Below are 22,105 nucleotides of genomic sequence, written 5' to 3' on the forward strand. Positions count from 1 at the left end.
CAGCTCTCTTTATCCTGTTGCTAGGCTTCAAGAAGGCTCCTAAGATACCAGACCAAAATCTTATCTAGTCAGTACCATCACTGGCAACTGCTTTCCATCTGAGTTATTTCCTACCCCTGCTAGTACCCCAAATTATCATCAAGTGACTGAACCTGGGACCTGTGCTCAAGCACTCTACTCTGTTATCAACGTGTCCTTTTCTCTGCCACTGTGGGATATACCGTATTTTCTGCTCTATAGGACTCACTTTTTCCCTCCTAAAAAGTAAGGGGGAATGTGTGTGCGTCTTATGGAGCGAATGCAGGCTGTGCAGCTATCCCAGAAGCCAGAACAGCAAGAGGGATTGCTGCTTCACTGCACAGCGATCCCTCTTGCTGCTGCTTCTGAGATTCAGAATTTTTTTTTTCTTGTTTTCCTCCTCCAAAAACTAGGTGCGTCTTGTGGTCTGGTGCGTCTTATAGAGCGAAAAATATGGTATCTTCTTTGCTCCTGAAATGTTTTTCTGTATCAAATCATAGTAGGATTTGATTTGATGGATAATCAGTTTGTTATTTTTCTGTAGGCTATAGCTCTGGTCCACATCTATCTGGATGGGTCTGTGCTGGTGTCCCATGGTGGAGTAGAAATGGGACAAGGATTATACACCAAGATGTTACAGGTAGTACGAAATATCAAACACCTACATACAAACAAAGCTACTCACTCCTTTGCTAGTTAATTGTATATGATCCAGTTTACATCTGTGTTTTTAAAAATAGAGAAAAGTTTCAATGTTTATACTTTCTGAGCTAGATAACTAATTTTCTAACAAGTTTTGCTCCTGTATGTGTCTAACTCTAACTATAAATGTTATTTTCCCCTGTTGGTTTGAAGTTAGGCTGTTAACCCCTGGTCAATATCTTTGTTTTCTAAACTAAAAGGTTGCCAGCCACGAATTGAAGATACCATTGTCTTACATACATCCTTATGAAACAACTTCAGTAACAATACCTAATGCAGTGGTCACCGCAGGATCAGTTGGCACTGAGGTCAATGGGAAAGCAGTCCAGGTTAGATACTTATCTGTGGCTATTGTTTTAAGTTCTCTGTTGTTCAGGGTGCGTTTGATATTTTGATATTGTTATGGTTTGTTCAAAATATTTCTGTGTATGTTCTCTTCTTCTGGCACACTGTGGCTGCATAAACACTATACATTTGAAAAAAGCATAACTCCCCCCAAAGAATATTGGAAACTGTAGTTTACTCTCTCACAGAGCTACAATTCCCTAATATGCTATAATTCCCAGAATACTTTGGGAAGAAGATGTGCATTGCATGCGCTTTGAATGTATGGTGTGTACTACAATGATAACTCAAGGCCTGTAAACTGGATCACTTAAGAATACGGCTTTGTTTTGGTTTTCTAAACTGAATTTTCCCAGCGTAAACAGATGCCAGTGTTGGATGCTGTTAAGGTTGTAGCTTAGAGGTGAGGAACCTGCAGCAGTTCAGAGGTTCTTTGGACTCCAACTCCCATCAGTCCCAGCCACCGTAGCCAGTGGTCAGAAGTGATGGGAGTTGTAGTCTTAAAAAATACACACTAGAGGTCCTCCTGTCATTCTGTGCCCACTTACCTAGAAATAAGATCTAGTGAACTCAGCAGGGCTTGCATCTGACCAGACGTGTATTGGTTGCACTATAAAAAAACCCCACTGAAATTGGAGAATTGGCTTCAGTGGGATTTAAACATTACAAACTTTATTTGAAATGTGGCCTCGTTTTCTAGCTGTTAGAGAGTTCAGACTTACGCCTGTACTCACTTATATCCTTACTAGGAAGGACCATAGTGTTCTAGAGGGCTTGGTGGTCCAGGTTCCTTAGCTTGCAGGCCTTAATGAGGCTTGCAGACCTCCCCATTTGGCCCTTAGGCTGTTTAGCCACATCCACCTGATATCAGGTGTGGGCAGGTAAAAATACTGAACTTGAAGGAACCAACTACCAGACTTGGTATAAAGCAGTTTCTTAATATCCATTCTTTTTTGTTTATCATATTTAAGGACAAATGCAACTCTCAAGATCAGTCTTAGCTGTACTTTCCTTCATGAATTCCACCCTAACTTCCACCCTAACAGATTATTTTGTAATCTGTTGCAATACTCTACAGTTATTCTTTTAGAATTCTCATTGCACATTATTTTCAGAGTGGTTATTTTATGCTGGGCTATAATACTCCAATCTGTGGTTATTGCTCCTGGCAGTGAAATTTGTATTTCTTTGATTTTGCATTTGAAAATGTATTCTGATTTCAGTATCCACCCAGAGAAGCATTTGTCAAAATCTTTTAAACAAATGAATAAAAATAAACAATGGCACTAAAAATTGTTTTTGACAAATTGCTCTCCTGTGCTGAGGAAACTTTGCTTATTTAATTTATCCATGTTATAAAGAAGTTTAAGGCCAGAAAAAAGTGCCAATCCTAGAGTACAATGCTGAAAATATTTTTTTTTAAAGTGAAACTTGGGTTTCATTATTGTTGACTAATTTGTCTTACCTTTCTTTGCCACCCTACTTCACAGAATGCCTGCCAAATTCTCCGGAAGCGGCTAGAATCAATAATGAAGAAAAACCCTCAGGGGAAATGGGAAGATTGGGTAAACACCATCTATATCTTAAAACTGAATTATGACACAACTTGCATCGCGTACTCAGAAAAAACTATCCTTTTTCCATTTGCTACGAATCTAAATAACAAGCCTTCCCCAACCAGGTCTCCTGCTGCACTGCAGCTTACCAGATCTGAAGAGGAACAAAACTTTCACCTAAAATGCAACTGATTAAGCTAGACCAAAATTAAATCTAAGCATGTTGTCCAATCTCAGATCTTGCACTGGTTCCAGATTCAATGTAAAACATACACAGTATTTTTGGAGAGATGTCAAAATCACAGGGCAGTTCACAGTCTATCAGTAGATCTCTAGCCCATTTCTGCAGGACTATTTAACACCTGTTTTGTTAATGGAATATTTGCAAAGAATGTAAGGTAAAAATAAAGGTAAAGGATCCCTGGACGGTTAAGTCCAGTCGAAGGCTACTACCTTGCTTCAGGCTAAGGGAGCCTGCGTTTGTCCACAGCTTTCCAGGTCATGTGGCCAGCATGACTAAACCGCTTCTGGCGCAATGGGACACCTTGAGGGAAACCAGAGTGCACGGAAATGTCGTTTACCTTCCTGCCGCAGTGATACCTATTTATCTACTTGCACTGGTGTGCTTTCGAACTGCTAGGTTGGCAGCAGCTGGGACAGAGCAATGGGAGCTCACCCCGTTGCGCGGATTTGAACTGCCGACTTTGCGATCAGCAAGCCAAAGAGACTCAGTAGTTTAGACCACAGCGCCACCTGCGTCCCTTAATGCAAAGAATGTAGGATTTGGCAAACCTACGTCTGATCTTGTAAGGCACTTCTTACTAGCTTCAGTAAAACTGCATGCCCAGGATTACTGTACTTCATTCTGATTTGTTATGCCTTATTAATTCAGATATCCTTACTTTAAATTGGATGATTCTTCTAGTTTAAAAAACAAGAGTAGTCCTCATAAGGCTTTTCCTTCTCATTTTCGCCATTGTGTTTTTAAATGGTTTTCCGTGTTTAAGAGTTTTAATAGGGTGCCTCATTTATTTATTTTTAAAAATTCATTGAGTGTTGTGTTTTGGTCATAGCTGCTTTAATTCGTGTTGTGAGCTGCCTGGGGTCTTGTATTTGGAGCAAGGTAGGATATAAATCAGGGACGCGGGTGGTGCTGTGGATTAAACCACAGAGCCTAGGACTTGCTGATCAGAAGGTTGGCAGTTCGATTCCCCGCAACGGGGTGAGCTCCCGTTGCTCGGTCCCTGCTCCTGCCAACCTAGCAGTTTGAAAGCACGTCAAAGTGCAAGTAGATAAATAGGTACTGCTCCAGCGGGAATGTAAACGGCGTTTCCGTGCGCTGCTCTGGTTTGCTAGAAGCGGCTTAGTCATGCTGGCCACATGACCCGGAAGCCATACGCCAGCTCCCTCGGCCAATAAAGCGAGATGAGCGCCGCAACCCTAGAGTCGGTCACGACTGGACCTAATGGTCAGAGGTCCCTTTACCTTTACCTAGGATATAAATAAAATAAAATAAAAGATCTTGCACCCGTAATGGACAAGTAACCTCAGCTGTCTCCATTTTAAACACAGAGGGACTTCAGCCTGTGATGGGCTTTCCTACCCATCAGTGTAACACTGGCCACATTCATACAATAATATCTCTGCCTGAAAAGCTGAAACAAGATCATCCAAACTGGTCTGGACTGTAGGACCCATGCAGGCAGCTGGTTGCAAGCTGTCAGTCAGCAAAGGAAAAAGAGACAACCCACCTTTTGCTGCAATGCTTAGAATGTTTTTAGTTCTGTGGGGCTGAAGGGATAGCATAGGAAGCCTCAGTGCAGGCAGATGTAGCTCTGGAAGGCAAATAATAAATCCTGCCTGTGTTGTGCAGAGATAGAAAGTTCATTCTGAATGTTCCTTGTTATTTTGCTGTATACACATTTATTTCTGAAATCTGATTTAAAGATATTCCTCTTGCAGATTACGGAAGCTTATGAGGAAAGCATCAACCTCTCAGCTACAGGCTACTTCAAGTAAGGCATCTATCGTCATTTCCTAAACTGCTGTCTTTTGGAGTACCACTAAGACTGATTGGGGTTGGATAGTTTAAAGTTAAGTCTCAAGCTTTGGATGGTGCATTTGATGCCAACTATACTTACTGTATATGTTACAACAAGGGGTTGTACTGTTTTCCAGGAGACCACATCTTATGTCGGAGGAGCCAGTGTTAGATGTAAGGCTTTCTTCAGCCAGAACCCGCAGGAACTTAGTTCTGGCACCTTTCAGGTGGCCGCCATTGCCATTATAAGAGAACAATGAAGGCGTTCATGGAGAGTTCCAGCACCTCTTTTTCTAGAAAAATAGCACTGGTTAGATGGCATCAAAGAAACCCCAGGATTCCGGAATTGGGGTGTGGACCAGTGTCAATTGCCATAATCAGATAGGGTTCAACAGGAAAATACCCATTCTGTCATTGGGTAGTCCATCTCACAGCCAGTTTCTTTTTCTGCTTCCCACCCTGTGCTGGCAAAATACAGAGCATTCAAGTAATTTGGCCTTTCTTTACATGATTTCTGTTGAGCATGCTGTAGTAAAACTGAAATCTAACATCTAAATGACTCTTTCCTTCCCCTCCACCCATCAGAGGATATGTCACCAATATGGACTGGAAGACAGGAGAAGGCCACGCATTTCCATATTACGTTTTTGGTACTTCTTGTTCAGAGGTTGAGATTGACTGCCTGACAGGTGATCATAAGGTAAAAAATGAGCACTACCTCCTCTTTGGCAATTCATAGGCCACTGGGTGGTTTGATGGGGCTCCTTTGCTCTCTGTTTGGATATGAACTGCTCTTTAACTGAGGGAACATTGTGCCACTGGAAGTTTTGAAAAGTAGCCAATATGACTGTGTATCAAAAAGGAATAAACAGCCAGCCACTGGAGATGGAAAACTTCAATTGCTGTTGGAATGGACAGCTGGGTTGTGCTTAAGATGCCCATATACTGCAACAGCTAGAATACTCTTACTTGTTCCTTGGTAGTATTACAAACTATCTGGAACCAGGCACTGTCATCACAGCCATGTTTTTGGGAGGAGGACATAACTCAATTGGCTGCACTAGAGTATGGCCTCTCCTTACAAGATAATTCTTGGAATAGGATTCTTCCTTTGTTGGAACCCTGGACTATCTGGGACACAACAGTAAACCCCAAGTTTTCCAAATGCAAGAGAGAGGCCGAACGTCAACATCAAAATGCCAGGTTTCTGGTTTCCATCCCTCTTCCTTGTTTTGGTCAGTGGGGGGAATCATCTGGTGCTCATATTCAGGGACTTCTGCAAGCATAAGTTCAAAAGGGCGAGTCAGGGCTCAAGGCATCAGAAATGTTCTCATGTGCTAGAAATTCCATTTTGAGGCCACTGATATTGTGTTCATGGTTATTGTACTTTCAAGTTGGGTGTCCTTTGTATTCTACTTTTTATTAAGGCTTTATAAAAAGATAATGTGGTGACAACAGCTTATTTGTCCAACAGAACATCCGAACAGACATTGTCATGGATGCCTGCTTCAGCATCAATCCAGCTGTTGACATAGGACAGGCATGTACCAAGAGCTTTGAACTTACACTTTATACTAGCTGTAAGCAAATAGATCGGGGCCTTTCTGAATGGTAAAAAAATAAATAAATGCCCTGTTGCATTTTATTCTTGGAGTGCTTCTTCCTGTAAGCCTTGATCCAGTGCCAAAAGTGCAATTTTCCACCTGCATCTAATGGATGGGTAGGAAGCCTTGCTGCTTGCTGGCCAAGGAAGCAGCCTTTCATGAATAAGTTTGGTGGGCAGTCCTTCTGCAAAGTGTGCTGATTTGGTACTCCCCTGTGCATAGTGCATCTGATTCAAGGAAAAGTAATATGCAGAGAGGGGACTTGAAAGGGCACCACAGCAAAGGGTATAAATGAAATGTCTTTCATATTGGAACTATCATTCAGTAGCCATTTCTCCATTACCAAGTGATCTGCCTACATTATACAGTACTTTATGAATAAATTTACACCAGCTTTATAGCTGACACGTATACTTGTTTTTGCTGCCACTGAAGCAGTCCTATAATACTAAAAGGGACTTCCTCTTTCAATGATCGCACAGTATATCCACCCTGCAGAATGAAAGTGCGACAACTTCCTTGAAAACAGGCAGTACCTTTCCCCACCCCAACCATTCCCCAATTCATTTTTATTACATTTTTATTAAGGGGTTTAGCAATCAGCATGTCTGGAGCTGCAGAACTGAACACAGAGGAGTGTCAGAGCAAATTCCCAGCCCTCGTGGCTGCACGGGGAAAAGAGTAAATACTTTGAGCAAATCGCAATCTATTTAAAATGAAAATCAGAATTTATGCATTTTTATTCTGTCAGATTGAAGGCGGCTTTATGCAGGGACTTGGACTTTATACGATGGAAGAAATATACTTCTCCCCAGAAGGACAGCAGTACACGCTGGGTCCAGACACATATAAAATTCCTGCTGTCTGTGATGTCCCAGAACAGTTTAGAATCTACCTCTTGCCAAACTCAAGAAACCCAATTGCAATCTACTCCTCCAAGGTAAACAAATTAAAACTGTGGTGGTAGATAATACATAAGAGGGTGTTTGGTACAGATTAGTTACTATTACAATGAATCTCCAGGAGGCTAAGTTAAAGCATTCATCTCAAAGCAGATGCTCTAGAGATGGTTATCTCTAGAAACAAAGGCAGGCTTTTAAAGCCATTTTCTGGTATTTTATTGCTAGTTTAGCCTCTTATGTTTCCCCATTCCAGCTAATGCCCAAATATCTTAGGTGGATGCTTTGCGAGTCTGGACACATTGTCTGCAATCTGCCAAACTCAGACTTGCACAACCACTCTTAATTTTAATGGGATTATGCAGAACAATTTATTTAAAAGTTTTTAAATTGAGTTTTAGCTGAGGTGTGGTGGTGACACCTTGCAACCATTTGTGAGACAGGAGCTTGCATGCCCATCCAGAACAAGGTGACTAACTATCAACTGGTGATTGGGGAAAAATATCGTCTAAACCAGGGTTGGCAACCTAAGGCCCGTGGACCGGATGTGGCCCAATCACTTTCTCAATCTGGCCGGCGAACGGTCCGGGAATCAGTGTGCTTTTACATGAGTAGAATGTGTCCTTTTATTTAAAATGCATCTTTGGGTTATTTGTGGGGCATAGGAATTTGTTCATTATTTTTTTTCAAAATATAGTCTGGCCCACCACGTGGTCTGAGGGACGGTGGACTGGCCCCCTGCTGAAAAAGTTTGCTGACCCCTGGTCTAAACTTTATGGATCTTCCCTTATCTTTGTGTTCCATCGTTGGTTGTCTTCATCTTCCTACAGGGTGTAGGTGAAGCTGGAGTATTCCAAGCATGCTCTGTGTTTTTTGCTATACGGGATGCAGTGGCTGCCGCCCGGAAGGAAAGAGGATTGCACCGTGTTTTCACAATGGACAGTCCACTGAACATAGAAAGGATTCGCATGGCCTGTGTTGATGACTTTACAGAGATGGTAAATACTTCCTTAAAAACACCACCACCACCTTCTATTTCATTCATTTTGTGCTTTCTTCCTGTTGGCATCCGCAAGACACAGAAAACTGAGGTAGAGAACTGAGGGGCCCAGTATGACTCAGCAGAGCAGAGAACCTAGGATAAAATGGCTGGAGGACCATCTAGTCTAGTGGGCATAGCCAGGGGGGCAGCTGCCCCCCAAATAAGTAAAAATCAATACAGTAAAAATCTGCTCCCTTTCCCTTATGGGGTATCTAAGAGCCCGTATAGAGTCCTTAAGTAGGTTGTCTATCAGTAGGAGAAGATAACAGAGGCCAACCAGAGAATATTGAGAAGCAAGGCAACTAGTAAGCCTGATCTTTATTAACTGTTGCAACAGGGTGCTCACTACCACATGCAGGAGGCAGGAGAGACCCAGAACAATGGTGCGCAAGCCCTTATATAGACTTTTGAAGTTGCCCACCCTGTAGCCAGAGACCCACCCCCCAAAATCATACATACATCACAGAAGGAAGCGGTCTCCAACAAAATGCCTGTTTGTCAAGATACCTGATAATGGCCATTCCTCTAACTGGGCAGCCTGGGCATTCTTTTGTGATGGTAAATACTTAGTTCCTGAATCCAGGTCACAGGCTCACCCTATTCATACTCAAATACGCCCTTAAGACAGGATTTGAGCAAAGAGACAATGGGGAGGCTTTCCCATTTCCTTCCTCACTGCAGAGAAATATTTGAGGTCAATTTGGGAGAGTCAAAATGGCTTCAGGATTGCTCTCCTGTACTATTTCAAACACGTGGTTTACATGTATGTGTTTGCCTTGTAGATTTATGAACATATGACTTATATGTATGAGACCTTAGACTTCCTATAACACCTAACAAAAGCCTGCTCCCCTAACAAAAATCCTAGCCCATGCCCTGCCCCCGTTGTACCAGTAAAAAGGTAGCTATTTAAATGTTTTGTATGTAAATAGAACATATTTTATTTATAATTATTAGAATTTATACAAAATACAATTACATAAAACGATAGGAACATAAAGAAATATTGTTGAAGCAGAAAAACATAGAATAATGTAATCATAGAGATGAAAGACGCAGAAGGTCGTCTTTCTAGTGCAACCCCCTGCAATGTAGAAAACTCAGCTAAAGCATCCATGACAAATGGTCACCCGACCTCTGCTTAGAAACCCCCAAGGAAGGAGAGTCCAGAACCTCCCGAGGGAGATCCATCTTCCATGTATTATAAAAAAGTAAACAACACTTATTTGAGCCCAGTTATTTGATGCAGAGGAAAAAAACCTATTAGATGCGGTCCAAAAGGCGCACAGGGAGTTCTGTATACTGTATATGGGAGAATTTTAAAAAGCAAGTGGTCCTCACTGACCTGGTGCAAAAAGTTCTTGTCATCCGGAGGAGCCCTGGTTGCCTAGCTAGAACACCATAGTCCCCCACACACTTACCTGGGAGTAAGGCCCACTGAAATCAGTTATCTAGTTATTTACTAGATGTAAGTCAGCAGCACCAGATGACCCCACTCAGCTCAGCGCTGGAGTGGATTTCACCCCAAGCCTTGCAGAGCCCGGCCCCTCAGCAACATCCAAAGGCCCTGATCCACTAGGTGCTGGAGTGGATTGCACGCTGCGCCTTACAGAGTCAGGTCCAGACTGCCACCGGGCCCAGACCAGGCGGTAGCAACAAGTAGCTGTGGCTCGCTCAAGCCTACCCATTGCAACCTCACGTCCGCCCGTACCTCACCTGGGAGTTCTGGATTGAGGCGCTACAGGAGCCTCAGCAATCGCCCTCTCCTGCCAGAAACAAACCACGACTGCTCCAAGAAAAAGCGGGACAAAAAGGAGCACTAGGCCCTGGTGAGCTGCCCTCTTATCTGCATGTGATTGGCCAAGTGGATAGCCAGTCAATCAGGATTTTTTTACTTTAAAAAAAAAAGATTCCTCCCCCCTTCATTGCTCACTTCCCTTTGTGGCCCCCTATTTATTTGTGGCCTCCTAGCCTCGTACTGTGGCCCCCCATTTATACATTTTTCACCTGTGGCCCCCTTGGAATATCCAGATGCCCAGGTGCTAAATAAAGCACTAGGGAGCAGTATTGTAAGTTAGAGTCCTGCTCCAAAAGATACAAACTTCAGACTTCCGGAGGCGGCGCCATCAGCAATGGCGGATTCCCTCTAGTCTGGAGGGAGAAGCTCCGCGGAAATCGGGTCTTGCCGCTACGGTGAAGCGGGGACCCTCTCGAAAATCACAGGCGGGTGAAGCCTGTGACCGTGGGACTCGGCGGGCACCTTCAGCGCCCCCCCAAATTGCGAAGGAACCCTGCGAGGGGGTCCGGAGCGTAACGGGGAGATTGGCGCGGTGCTGAGAGTCAATTGCTCTTTCCGTGGAGTGAAGCCGCGCAGCTGTTGCCGGAGAGCGCTGACCTTTTTCCTGTGACAATTCGGTTACCAAACAACTACCCGTGAGTAGGTGAAGTTTTAAAGATTGGGATTAAAGGGAAAAAAGGGACTAATTTGGCACTGAAGCGGGAAGGTGTAAACAGGAAGTCCACCTTCCGCTTTCTGTATACAGATCAAAGCAAAGACTCTCTAAGCGAAGACCTGGAGAGATGCGTTTAAAGTCTTAAATCCGAACGTCAAAGCAAAAGAATTCCTTCCCCGAATTGCAGGAGAGGGGAGGGAAGAGAGGAAAGTAATTTATTTGCCTGCAAAAAAAAAAGACAACAAGGAGAGAAAAGGGAATAAAGACCACCAATTAATCCCTGGGGATGGATTGCCAGGATCGTTAGAACTGTTGTACTGAGAGACGCACTATTTATGGACAATGTAACTTTTTGACAGCTAGCTCTGCAAAGGAGATACTTGTTAAAGGGCTTTTTTGGACTTGAAACTGTTGCCTATTTTGTTGAGGGGGGACTTTGGAAAAGTTGGAAAAGATATTCTATTGCAGTAGTATCATTGACTGTTACTGTGTCCCCCTAGAGGAACACTGAAATTGTTACAACTACTTGGGGAATTTTCCACTCTTAACTAGCTTGGGAATTTCCACTGAATAGCAAGCTTTGGCCGTGGGACCGACCTTGATTCTCAGACAAAGTGTGATGGATGAAAGAATAACAAGATCGGGTAAGGTCAGATTACAGCAGACCAGTGCAGTATCCCAGCAGCGTAGAGCATCTGCTTCTGGCCCTCCTGTATCACAGGGGGAAGATCCTGTACAAGCTGGATCAAAAGGAATGGCCTCTGAAGAGGGATTTACTTCAGTATTAAACAAAATTTATGAAACATTGGAAAAATTAAGTAAACAGGTTACTGAAGCGACAACTAAAATTGATCAGAACACTTCTAGCATTAACAATTTGGGGCAGAAGGTGAACTCCAATACAGAATCCATTGAAAAACTGCTGCAAGAATCTACTTCTAATCGAAAGACAACAGAGGAAGCAAGGGAAAAAGCAGCAGCTGTAGAGGAAAAAATAACACTGATATGCAAACAGCTTGGGGACCATCAGTCGCTTTTGTCCATGATTGAACTGAGGGAGAAACAGACTAATCTGAGGATCAGGGCGGTCCTTGAACTTGAAAAAGATAGCCTAAGTGATTTTCTTACACAGGAATTTGCAGGCTTTTGGAACTTGGATGACAAGCAAGACTTTAAGATAGTAAGTGCCTTTAGACTTGGAAGAGGAGGGAGAAAGAACAGGTCAAGAGACTGTTTGATTACCCTCCGATCAAAAGAGGAGAGAGACAAAATACTGAGTCTGCACTTTCAGAAGACCCTGGAAATAAACGATTCAAGAGTGGAGATATTCAAGGACATCCCGAAATATCTTTTGGACCTTAGGTCTAATTACGGAGATTTGGTGGCCCTGTTGAGAGGAAATAGAATCATTTTTAGGTGGGAATTCCCCCAAGGCCTATCCTTTACTTTTAAATGGAAAAAGTTCAAAATAAGATCAGTGGAAGATAAAGAAAAATTCTTGAGAGAACACGAAGAAGACCTGCAAAAAGAAGTTGTAGAAGAGCTAAGAGCTTTAAATTCAGGAGTACTAGACATAGTACCACCATCTTTGGGATTGGACAAGTTAGAAAAAGTGATACCACTGTCAGAACAAGAGGAAATACTGGGAGCAGTTGGAGGAAAGTAGAATAAATACACCATGTCTCTGCAATTATTAAGTTGGAATATTCATGGATTTAACTCCCCGGAGAAGAGGAGGAAAGTTTTTCATTTATTGAAAAAGGAACAATTGGACTTAATTTGCTTACAAGAAACACATGTGATAAGGCTACACAGGAAAGTATTGATTAATAAAAGATTGGGTCAAGAGTTTATTTCATCGGATAAGGCTAAAAAGAGAGGAGTTGTTATTTATGCAAAAGAGAGCCTATCACCAAAATTCGTTTTTAAAGATGACCAAGGAAGATTTGTGGCAATCGAAATTCAATCACAAGGAGAAAAAATTTTAATAGTAGGAGTTTATGCACCAAATGAGGGGAAATCTGAATTTTTTAAGAAATTGCATGAGACATTGTTAGATTATATGGACTACAACATTATTATGATGGGAGATATGAATGGAGTGGTATCTACAAATATGGACAAGTCGCAGAGGCAGGTTGTAACTAACGATGGCAGACTACCAAAAACTTTCTTTGAACTAAAACAAAAAAATTTTTCCTTCCAGTAGCACCTTAAAGACCAACTAAGTTAGTTCTTGGTATGAGCTTTCGTGTGCATGCACACTTCTTCAGATACACTGAAACAGAAGTTGCCAGATCCTTCTATATAGTGAGAAGGTGGGGAGGGGTATTACTCAGAAGGGTGGTGGGAATGGGTGATTGGCAGATAGCTGTGATGAGCCTGTTGACGGCTCTTAACGACTGCAATAGGTCTTACAGGAAAAAGCAAGGGGTGAGAAGGTGAAAAATGGCTTTGTCATGTATAATGAGATAAGAATCCAATGTCTTTGTTCAGACCAGGTCTCTCCATGGTATTAAGTTTGGTAATGAGTTGCAATTCAGCAGCTTCTCTTTCCAGTCTATTTCTGAAATTCCTTTGTAGTAATACAGCTACTTTGAGATCTTGTATAGAATGTCCTGGGAGATTGAAGTGTTCTCCTACTGGTTTCTCTGTCTTGTGATTCTTGATGTCCGATTTATGTCCGTTTATTCTTTGGCGTAAGGTTTGGCCTGTTTGTCCAATATAGAGAGCTGAAGGACACTGTTGGCATTTGATGGCATATACAGTGTTAGACGATGAGCAATTAAATAGTCCCGAGATGGTGTGTGTGATGTTGTTGGGGCCAGTAATGGTGTTGTCCGGGTGTATGTGGCAGCAAAGTTGGCATCTGGGTTTATTGCAGGCTCTGGTGCCAGTGTCCGTGTTACGTCTGGTTGTAGTATTATTGTGGGTTAGGAGTTGTTTAAGATTGGGTGGCTGTCTGTAGGCAATGAAAGGTCTTCCTCCCAGAGCTTGAGAAAGAGAACTGTCATTGTCCAGGAGAGGTTGTAGATCTCTGATGATGCGTTGTACTGTTTTAACTTGGGAGCTGTATGTGATGACTAGAGGTGTTCTGTTATTTTCTTTTTTGGGTCTGTCTTGCAGCAAGTTCTCTCTGGGTATCTGTCTGGCTCTGTTGATCTGTTGTCTAACTTCATCTGCTGGGTATTGTAGTTCTAAAAAGGTTTGCTGTAGATCTCTTAGGTGAGAGTCTCTGTCTGTAGAATTGGAACAGATACGGCTGTAACGTAGTGCCTGGCTATATACAATGGACTGTTTGGTATGTTTGGGATGGTAGCTAGAGGCATGTAGATATGTTTGTCGGTCAGTTGGTTTACGGTATAAGGTGGTGTCTATGCGTCCATCCTGTATTTTTATAGTAGTGTCCAAAAAATGTATTTCTTGCATAGATTGATTCATTGTTAGGTTGATTGTGGGGTGAAAATCATTGAATTTCTGGTGGAAGGTGTCCAGGGTCTGTTGACCATGTGTCCAGATGATAAAAATATCGTCAATGTACCGCAGGTACAAGAGAGGTTTGAGTGGGTAGGAGTTTAGGAAACGTTGTTCTAAATCTGCCATGAAGATGTTGGCATACTGTGGGGCCATGCGGGTGCCCATTGCTGTGCCGCTGATCTGAAGGAACAGGTCATCACCCTTCTGAGTAATAGCCCTCCCCACCTTCTCACTATATAGAAGGATCTGGCAACTTCTGTTTCAGTGTATCTGAAGAAGTGTGCATGCACACGAAAGCTCATACCAAGAACTAACTTAGTTGGTCTTTAAGGTGCTACTGGAAGGAAAAAAAATTTTGTTTTTGTTTTGACTATGGCAGACCAACACGGCTACCTATCTGTTTCTTTGAACTGACTGACAATATGGATTTGATTGACATTTGGAGAATTAAGAACCCCTTAGGAAGAGAGGGAACATTCTTCTCTGAAGCCAAAATGACATGGACAAGAATTGACCAAATATGGATAACTAGAGGACTGGCACCTAAGACTCGAAAAGTGGAAATTTGCCCAAAAACTTGCTCTGACCATAATACTGTGAAAATGGAGATGAAACTAACACCAGTCGGCTCCTTCAGATGGAGGATGAATGACACCTTGTTTAGAGATCAAGAGGTTATCAAGAAGGCCCAAAAAACCTTGAGAGACTATTTTGAGATAAATTTGAATACTATTACTGAAAAAAGAATAATCTGGGACGCAAGCAAAGCAGTTATGAGGGGGTTTCGGATTCAACAGAATACAATAAAGAAGAGAGCCCAAAATGAGAAAAAAGATAAAATTTTGGAAAAAATAAAAGAGGGCGAGAAGAAACTAGGAGCGAAACCAAAATCACAAGAGATTCTGAGAGGCATAAAGTTATATCAAGTGCAATATATGAAGATGATGAATCAGGAAATTGAATGGAAAATTAAACAAATGAGACAAAGGACATTTGAATCGGCTAACAAATGTGGAAAATTGCTAGCTTGGCAAATGAAAAAAAGACAAAAGCTTAATACTATTACTAATTTGGAAGTGGAAGGAAAGAACATTCAGAATCCAGTGGAAATTAGAAAATGCTTCCAGAGGTATTTTAAACAGTTATATACACAAGGGCCACAGAAAGAGTTTGATATAGACCAATTTTTAAAAACAAATGGACTACAGAAAATCTCTCAAGAAAACAAGATAATGTTGAACCACAAAATTACAGAACAGGAGGTAGAAGGTGCCATTCAGAATATGCAGTTGGGTAAATCTCCAGGGCCGGATGGTTTAACCTCAAAATACTATAGATCCTTGAAAGACTGGTTAATTCAACCACTAAAGGAGGTCTGTAATGAAATTTTGGAGGGGGAAAAAGCGCCAGAGTCGTGGAAGGAAGCTTATATTACGCTTATACCGAAAACTGAGTCTGAAAAGACACAACTTAAGAACTACCGCCCCATATCCCTGCTCAATGTGGATTACAAAATATTTGCTGATATTTTGGCTAATAGATTTAAAAAAGTATTAGTGGAAGAGATACATAAGGACCAAGCTGGCTTTCTCCCAGGTAGACACTTGTCTGACAACACGAGGAACATAATTAACATTCTGGAGAAGTTGCAAGTGAACATTAATACCAAAGCAGTTTTAATTTTAATAGATGCGGAGAAAGCCTTTGACAACATTTCTTGGAATTTTATGAAGAAAAATCTTCAGGGGATGGGGGTTGGTCAAGGGTTTGAAAATGGTATAAGTACAATTTACTCAGAACAGAAGGCTAAACTAATTGTTAACAATGTAGTGACAGAGGAATTCAAGATAGAGAAAGGGACACGACAAGGCTGCCCAATTTCCCCATTGCTTTTTATTTCGGTCCTGGAGGTTTTGCTAAACATGATTAGAAGGGACCGTCTGATTAAAGGTATTCAGGTCGGAGCCAAACAATATAAATTGAAAGCTTTTGCAGATGACCTAGTTTTGACATTACAGGAGCCAGAATCTAGTACGAAAAGAGTATTAGAACTGATTCAAGAATTTGGTCATGTGGCAGGATTTAAGCTGAACAAGTCAAAAACTAAAGTTATTGAGAAAAACTTAACACCGATTGAGAAAGAGAGGTTTCAGAAGGAGACAGGTTTAACATTAGTTAAGAAAGTAAAATATTTGGGGGTTAACATGACTGCTAAGAACTTAAACGTATTTAAAGATAACTATGAGAAATGTTGGACAGAAGTGAAAAAAGACTTAGAAATATGGTTAGATTTGAAGCTTTCCTTGTTGGGTCGAATTGCAGCTATAAAGATGAATGTATTGCCAAAAATGTTATTTTTGTTTCAATCATTGCAAATTTTGGACAAGATGGACTGTTTCAAGAAGTGGCAGAGAGATATTTCTAGATTTGTCTGGCAGGGCAAGAAGCCCAGAATAAAATTTAAAATATTAACTGACGCAAAGGAAAGAGGCGGATTTGCCCTGCCAGACCTTAAACTTTACTATGAATCAGCAGCATTTTGCTGGTTGAAAGATTGGCTGCTTCTTGAGAACACAGACATTTTGGACTTAGAAGGTTTTAATAATGTTTTTGGGTGGCATGCATATTTGTGGTACGACAAGGTTAAAGCACATAAAGCATTTAAAAACCATATTGTCAGGAAAGCATTGTTTAATGTCTGGATAAGGTATAAAGACTTACTTGAAAATAAAACCCCAAGGTGGTTGTCACCAATGGAAGCAAAGGCTCAGAAAAAGCTCAGTATGGAGGCCAAGTGGCCGAAATATTGGGAAATTTTGGAGCAAGAAGGAGACAAATTGAAATTGCAGAGTTTTGAGAAATTAAAAGATAAAGTGCGAGACTGGCTTCATTATTATCAAATAAGAGAGGCCTATAAGTTGGACAAAAAAATTGGCTTCCAGGTGGAAAAATCAAAATTGGAAACAGAACTGTTAGATCCCAAAACTAAGATACTTTCAAGAATGTATAACTTGCTGTTAAAATGGAATACGCAGGATGAAACGGTTAAATCTGCTATGATTAAATGGGCACAAGATGTTGGACATAACATTATGTTTGCTGACTGGGAACAGTTGTGGACCACTGGTATGAAATTTACGGCATGTAATGCCTTAAGAGAGAATATTATGAAAATGATATACAGGTGATACATGACACCAGTCAAGCTTGCAAAAATATATCATTTGCCCGATAACAAATGTTGGAAATGTAAAGAAAATGAAGGTACATTCTTTCACCTTTGGTGGACGTGCCCAAAGATTAAGGCTTTCTGGGAGATGATCTATAATGAAATGAAAAAGGTATTTAAATATACCTTCCTGAAGAAACCAGAGGCCTTTCTCCTGGGCATAGTTGGCCAATTGGTGCCAAAGAAGGATAGAACTTTCTTCATGTATGCAACAACAGCAGCAAGAATACTTATTGCAAAGTATTGGAAGACACAAGATTTACCCACCCTGGAAGAGTGGCAGATGAAGGTGATGGAGTATATGGAATTGGCGGAAATGACTGGCAGAATCCGAGACCTGGGAGAAGAGTTGGTGGAAGAAGATTGGAAGAAATTTAAAGGTTATTTGCAGAAACACTGTAAAATTAATGAATTTTAAAATGATGTTGGATTGAAAATAAGTGGCATTAGCAACAAAGTTAATAAGAATATGCAAAAATGGATTGATAATGGATGAAAATATAGAGTTACAATATGTTAAGATATAGAGTTAAGATAAATGAAAGAGGGTAAGGATTTGTTGATTTAATTATGTAAATGGGAACACAAAAAGGGGAGGTGTGAGGAGGTCAAGGAAACAAGTTAATGAGTTTAAGGACATAAAAAAATGGATTTGTTTTTAAATTTTTTCTTACTTATTCGCTTTTTGTATTTTGTATTTTTATTTTTCTCTTTTCTGTTTTCTATTTTATGTATTTTTGTATGCCTTTTTAAAAATTTTTTCCTTTTTATATGCTTTCTTTTTATTCTGTAAGCCTTTGTTTTTTGTAAAACCTCAATAAATATTCTATTTAAAAAAAAAAAAGATACAAACTTCAGTCCTGGGATATGACCAGAATCCTACCCTTGCCCTTACTGTAAACAAAAATTGCCCTTTTCCCTTATGGGGTATCCAAGAGCCCATACAGAGTCCTTACATAGGTTCCCTGATGGTAGGAGAGAATAACAGAGCCAACCAGAGAATATTGAGAAGCAAAGCAGCTAGTAAGCTTGATCTTTATTGATCTGTTGCCACCCTGTAGATCAAGACCACCCCCAGAAACATCATACATACATCACAGAAGGGGTGTAACCTAAGACCACCCCTCAGATACATCACACCTACATCACAGAAAAGGCAGTCTTAAAACAGAAATTTGAATGTTGTTTTTCTCCTGTCTTGTTTATCTCCTGTCTGGCAGGTTACTTGATTGGATTGCCTGGGTAGCCTGGCCAGTCTTTTGTAATGATAAATACTTAGTTCCTGGGCCATGTCACAGACTCACACCCTATTCATATCTTAAATGTGCCCTTAAGACAGGAAAGAGACAATGGGGAGGTTTCCCACTTTGACCTTGCAGAGAGAACATTTGCTCAGTTTAGGAATCAAAATGGTTCCAGGTCAGTCTTCCTGTGCTGATCTATGTACATGCTTGGTTGGTACGCTTATGAGCATTACCATATATCTAAGATCATAAAATTCCTTTCACACCCTTCACCTTAGTTGCTTCCAGAGCCCAAGATGCTGCACAAGGACAGTCAGGTCCAGCCACTCATGATTTTGCGCCATATTATACTATATAATTATTATTACTTATCATTTTCAATAGGGAAGGCGGGGAGGGGGGTGTCAGTAAACTATAATTGCAAAATAACTTTCAAAGGCTGCTCTTGGAAATATTTGACATCAAGGTTGTAAACCTGTATCTAATTTTCTGGGAGTGAGCCCCATAGAACTCACTGAGATTTACCGTACTTCTGTTCTGAGTTTGTATAGGTATGTACAGGTTTGGTCCTTCATATGCATAACAGTTTAAAAGATTTTTTAAAATCATTTTTTATACCTCATAGTAATAGAGATATATGATCTCTGGTTTGAAAAAGGCATTGCAGGAAGTGTCTCAGTTCCTGCTTCTAATGGCTCCCCGTCAAGGCCCCTCCAAAACATTTTGCTGCTGAGGCAAAAGCCAAAATGGTGCTCTCCCCCAACCATGCCTCATTCAATAAATGAAATTGTGTGGTGTTTCTTGTGTGCCTGGTGCCAGAGCAGGCAGGCTCTGAGCATATTCAGAGTGCCTCACCACAAGAAAATAAATATGCAGTTATGAAGCTGACTACATTGCACAAGAATTGATGCTTTTGAATTATGGTGCTGGAGGAGACTCTTGAGAGTCCCATGGACTGCAAGAAGATCAGACTGATCCATTCTGAAGGAAATCAGCCCTGAGTGCTCACTGGAAGGACAGATCCTGAAGCTAAGGCTCCAATACTTTGGCCACCTCATGAGAAGAGAAGACTCCCTGGAAAAGACCCTGATGTTGGGAAAGATGGAGGGCACAAGGAGAAGGGGACGACAGAGGACGAGATGGTTGGACAGTGTTCTCGAAGCTACCAGCATGAGTTTGACCAAACTGCGGGAGGCAGAGGAAGACAGGAGTGCCTGGCGTGCTCTGGTCCATGGGGTCATGAAGAGTCGGACACGACTAAACGACTAAACAACAACATTGCACAGTGGAGGAACCCTCTGGGTATCCTTTGCTGTTGGGCTTCCAGTATATCAATAAACTCACAGGAGGGAGAAAGAAGTATAATGGGGTATTGAAAGGCGTGGGGGCAAATAAACTAACATACACTACCCAGAAGACACCCCCTGTATGTGTGTGTGAACGATTTCACAATTGTAAGTCGCTTTGGTTTGGCCTGAGCAAGATAAAGTGATTAACAAGTTCAATAAATAAATAATAAATAACTGTTCGTGCTGCCTATATAGCATGCAGGTATGGACGCTTGCAAAGTGATGTCTAAAAAAGTTCTGTTAGAGAGGAAAAAACTAAACTACAGTGATTCAATGGCTGAAGTATGTACAGAGCGATATAAACTCGTACCTCACATGTTTCAATGCACTGTAGCTTTCCTCTCATTAAAACAAGTTTTATATTGGTTGATTTTCCTTTCTTTTCTAATATGAAATTGCACATAAGAATATCCCTTCTGTTTCTCTCTCTCATTTTTAGATTCCAAAGGACAAGCCTGGGACCTATAAACCATGGGCTATTGAAGTAGACTAACGTCCTGGTTTTCCGCCAAAGTTTTTCGCTTTTGTATGTTCTTCCTCAGTTGCAGTTGCAGTCTAATCACACACAAGAAGGACAATGATATTAATTTCAGCTGTGCAAGATTTTAAAAAATTACCGATGTACGAAAACAAATCTGTGAATTTCAGCAAGCGTATAATCAAGCATAGACGTCGTATAAGGGATAAGAAAATTTAATTCCAAACTGTGAGAATTAGCAACCGTATATCTACATCTGTGATTTGTGTTCATATTGTATTGTAATGGCCATTGACATCTACATCTCTAACTGTAGGCAACGGTTCCCGTTGTCTTAGGAAAGCAAACAACATCCTGCAGGATTCATCTCACCCGGGATACAGTCTGTTTGCACTACTGCCGTCTGGCAGGAGATATAGAAACATCAAGTCAAGGACAAATAGACTGAAAAACAGTTTCTACCCGAGAGCTGTGGCCCTTTTGAATGCTGTAACTCGATAGTGTGACTTGGGAGATTGATGGGTGGGGGTGTGGGTGTGGCTGGAATGTGGTTTGTGGGTTGTTGTTGTTGTTTTGCTTTTGTTGTTTTTAAGGGATGGCATCCAATTTCGTTGCACTTGTGCAATGTTGCACGTGTGTAATGACAATAAAGAATCTATCTATCTATCTATCTATAAAATGCTGTAATTAGGTGGCTGCCTACCAGGCACACAGATACACCTCAGCTTTTATTCAGAGGAGTTAGAGAGGGGTGAGATTGTTGGTTTGGGCTTTGAGGATCATGTGGGTGTAGGGAGAATCATTTAGTAAATGTTAGGGCACAGCTGAAATTAATCCTGGAACTTGCCCAGACTTGGTATTCAATTAACCTTTACTCAGAGTAGACCCACGTAGCAATACCTCTTGTTAAGGAAACTGAAAACTCTCCAGCAGAAAGTGACCACGTGTTGCCAAAATGCGCTGTGGAGGCGGGCAAATTTTACTTGCAAAATAGGAACAACTCTGGACTACATTGCAAGGCTGTCATAAGCCACTGGTCTGTGTTCCTCAACCTGAACATACCTGTGGTGGTGGTATCAGATCCATAAAAACGGAAGCAGTTAGCTGGTAAAATAATGGTCAAGTACTTTTAAAGCATTAACTTTAATCATTTATTATCCTGTTGATAATCACCTTTGCTCGCATGATGATTTGAGAACTAATAAAAAAATTGTTATTATGAAACTGTAGGAGTCACAATGAATTACTTATTTCATTTTTGTATTTTGCTGTCTCCCCAAGGAGTCCAGAGCAGCCTACATAAGCTCTCCTCACCTCCACACACACCCCAGGTTTTTAATTTTCCCCTCACAGCACTCAAGAGTCAGGCTAGGCTAAGTGTATGAGATTCACCAGGCATCACCTAATGGGCTCCATGGCCAAGTGAGGATGTGAACCAGGGCCTCCCTGTCTTTGACCTTGCCAGTCAACTTCCCAGTCAGTGCTTGTGTAGTTTATGGCTTTGCAGTCACTGCCACAGAATTTGCTACCCTGCACGGTTTTCTCCCAAATGTTGCAGGCTTAGGGCACAAGCAGATCTCACTCTCGCTGACAAGTGATACCATAATGAAACAAAAAAGATAAGCTGCCACCTATTATGCAATTAATTAATTAATTAGTATACTGCCC

The 22,105-nt window shown here is 41.3% G+C and overlaps 1 protein-coding gene across 2 annotated transcripts in view; it reads left to right on the forward strand.

Moving 5' to 3' along the window:
- LOC310768369 (aldehyde oxidase 4-like) overlaps positions 1-20,500 on the forward strand; it is a 68,417-nt gene extending 47,917 nt beyond the window's left edge. Inside the window, exons 27-35 of one of the 2 annotated variants that reach the window (XM_083626382.1) lie at positions 563-658; positions 921-1,049; positions 2,556-2,630; positions 4,584-4,636; positions 5,248-5,362; positions 6,137-6,202; positions 7,018-7,206; positions 7,996-8,163; positions 20,399-20,500. In XM_083626382.1, coding sequence (XP_083482508.1) covers positions 563-658; positions 921-1,049; positions 2,556-2,630; positions 4,584-4,636; positions 5,248-5,362; positions 6,137-6,202; positions 7,018-7,206; positions 7,996-8,163; positions 20,399-20,452 — 945 coding nt within the window. In that variant the 3' untranslated portion in view covers positions 20,453-20,500. Of the gene's footprint in view, positions 1-562; positions 659-920; positions 1,050-2,555; positions 2,631-4,583; positions 4,637-5,247; positions 5,363-6,136; positions 6,243-7,017; positions 7,207-7,995; positions 8,164-20,398 lie in introns of those variants that run through there. The other variant, XM_083626383.1, reaches the window with a different exon arrangement.
- Positions 20,501-22,105: the final 1,605 nt, after the last annotated feature.

The sequence above is a fragment of the Podarcis filfolensis genome (assembly GCF_964270895.1).
Source record: "Podarcis filfolensis genome assembly, chromosome: 1".
NCBI lineage: Eukaryota > Metazoa > Chordata > Lepidosauria > Squamata > Lacertidae > Podarcis > Podarcis filfolensis.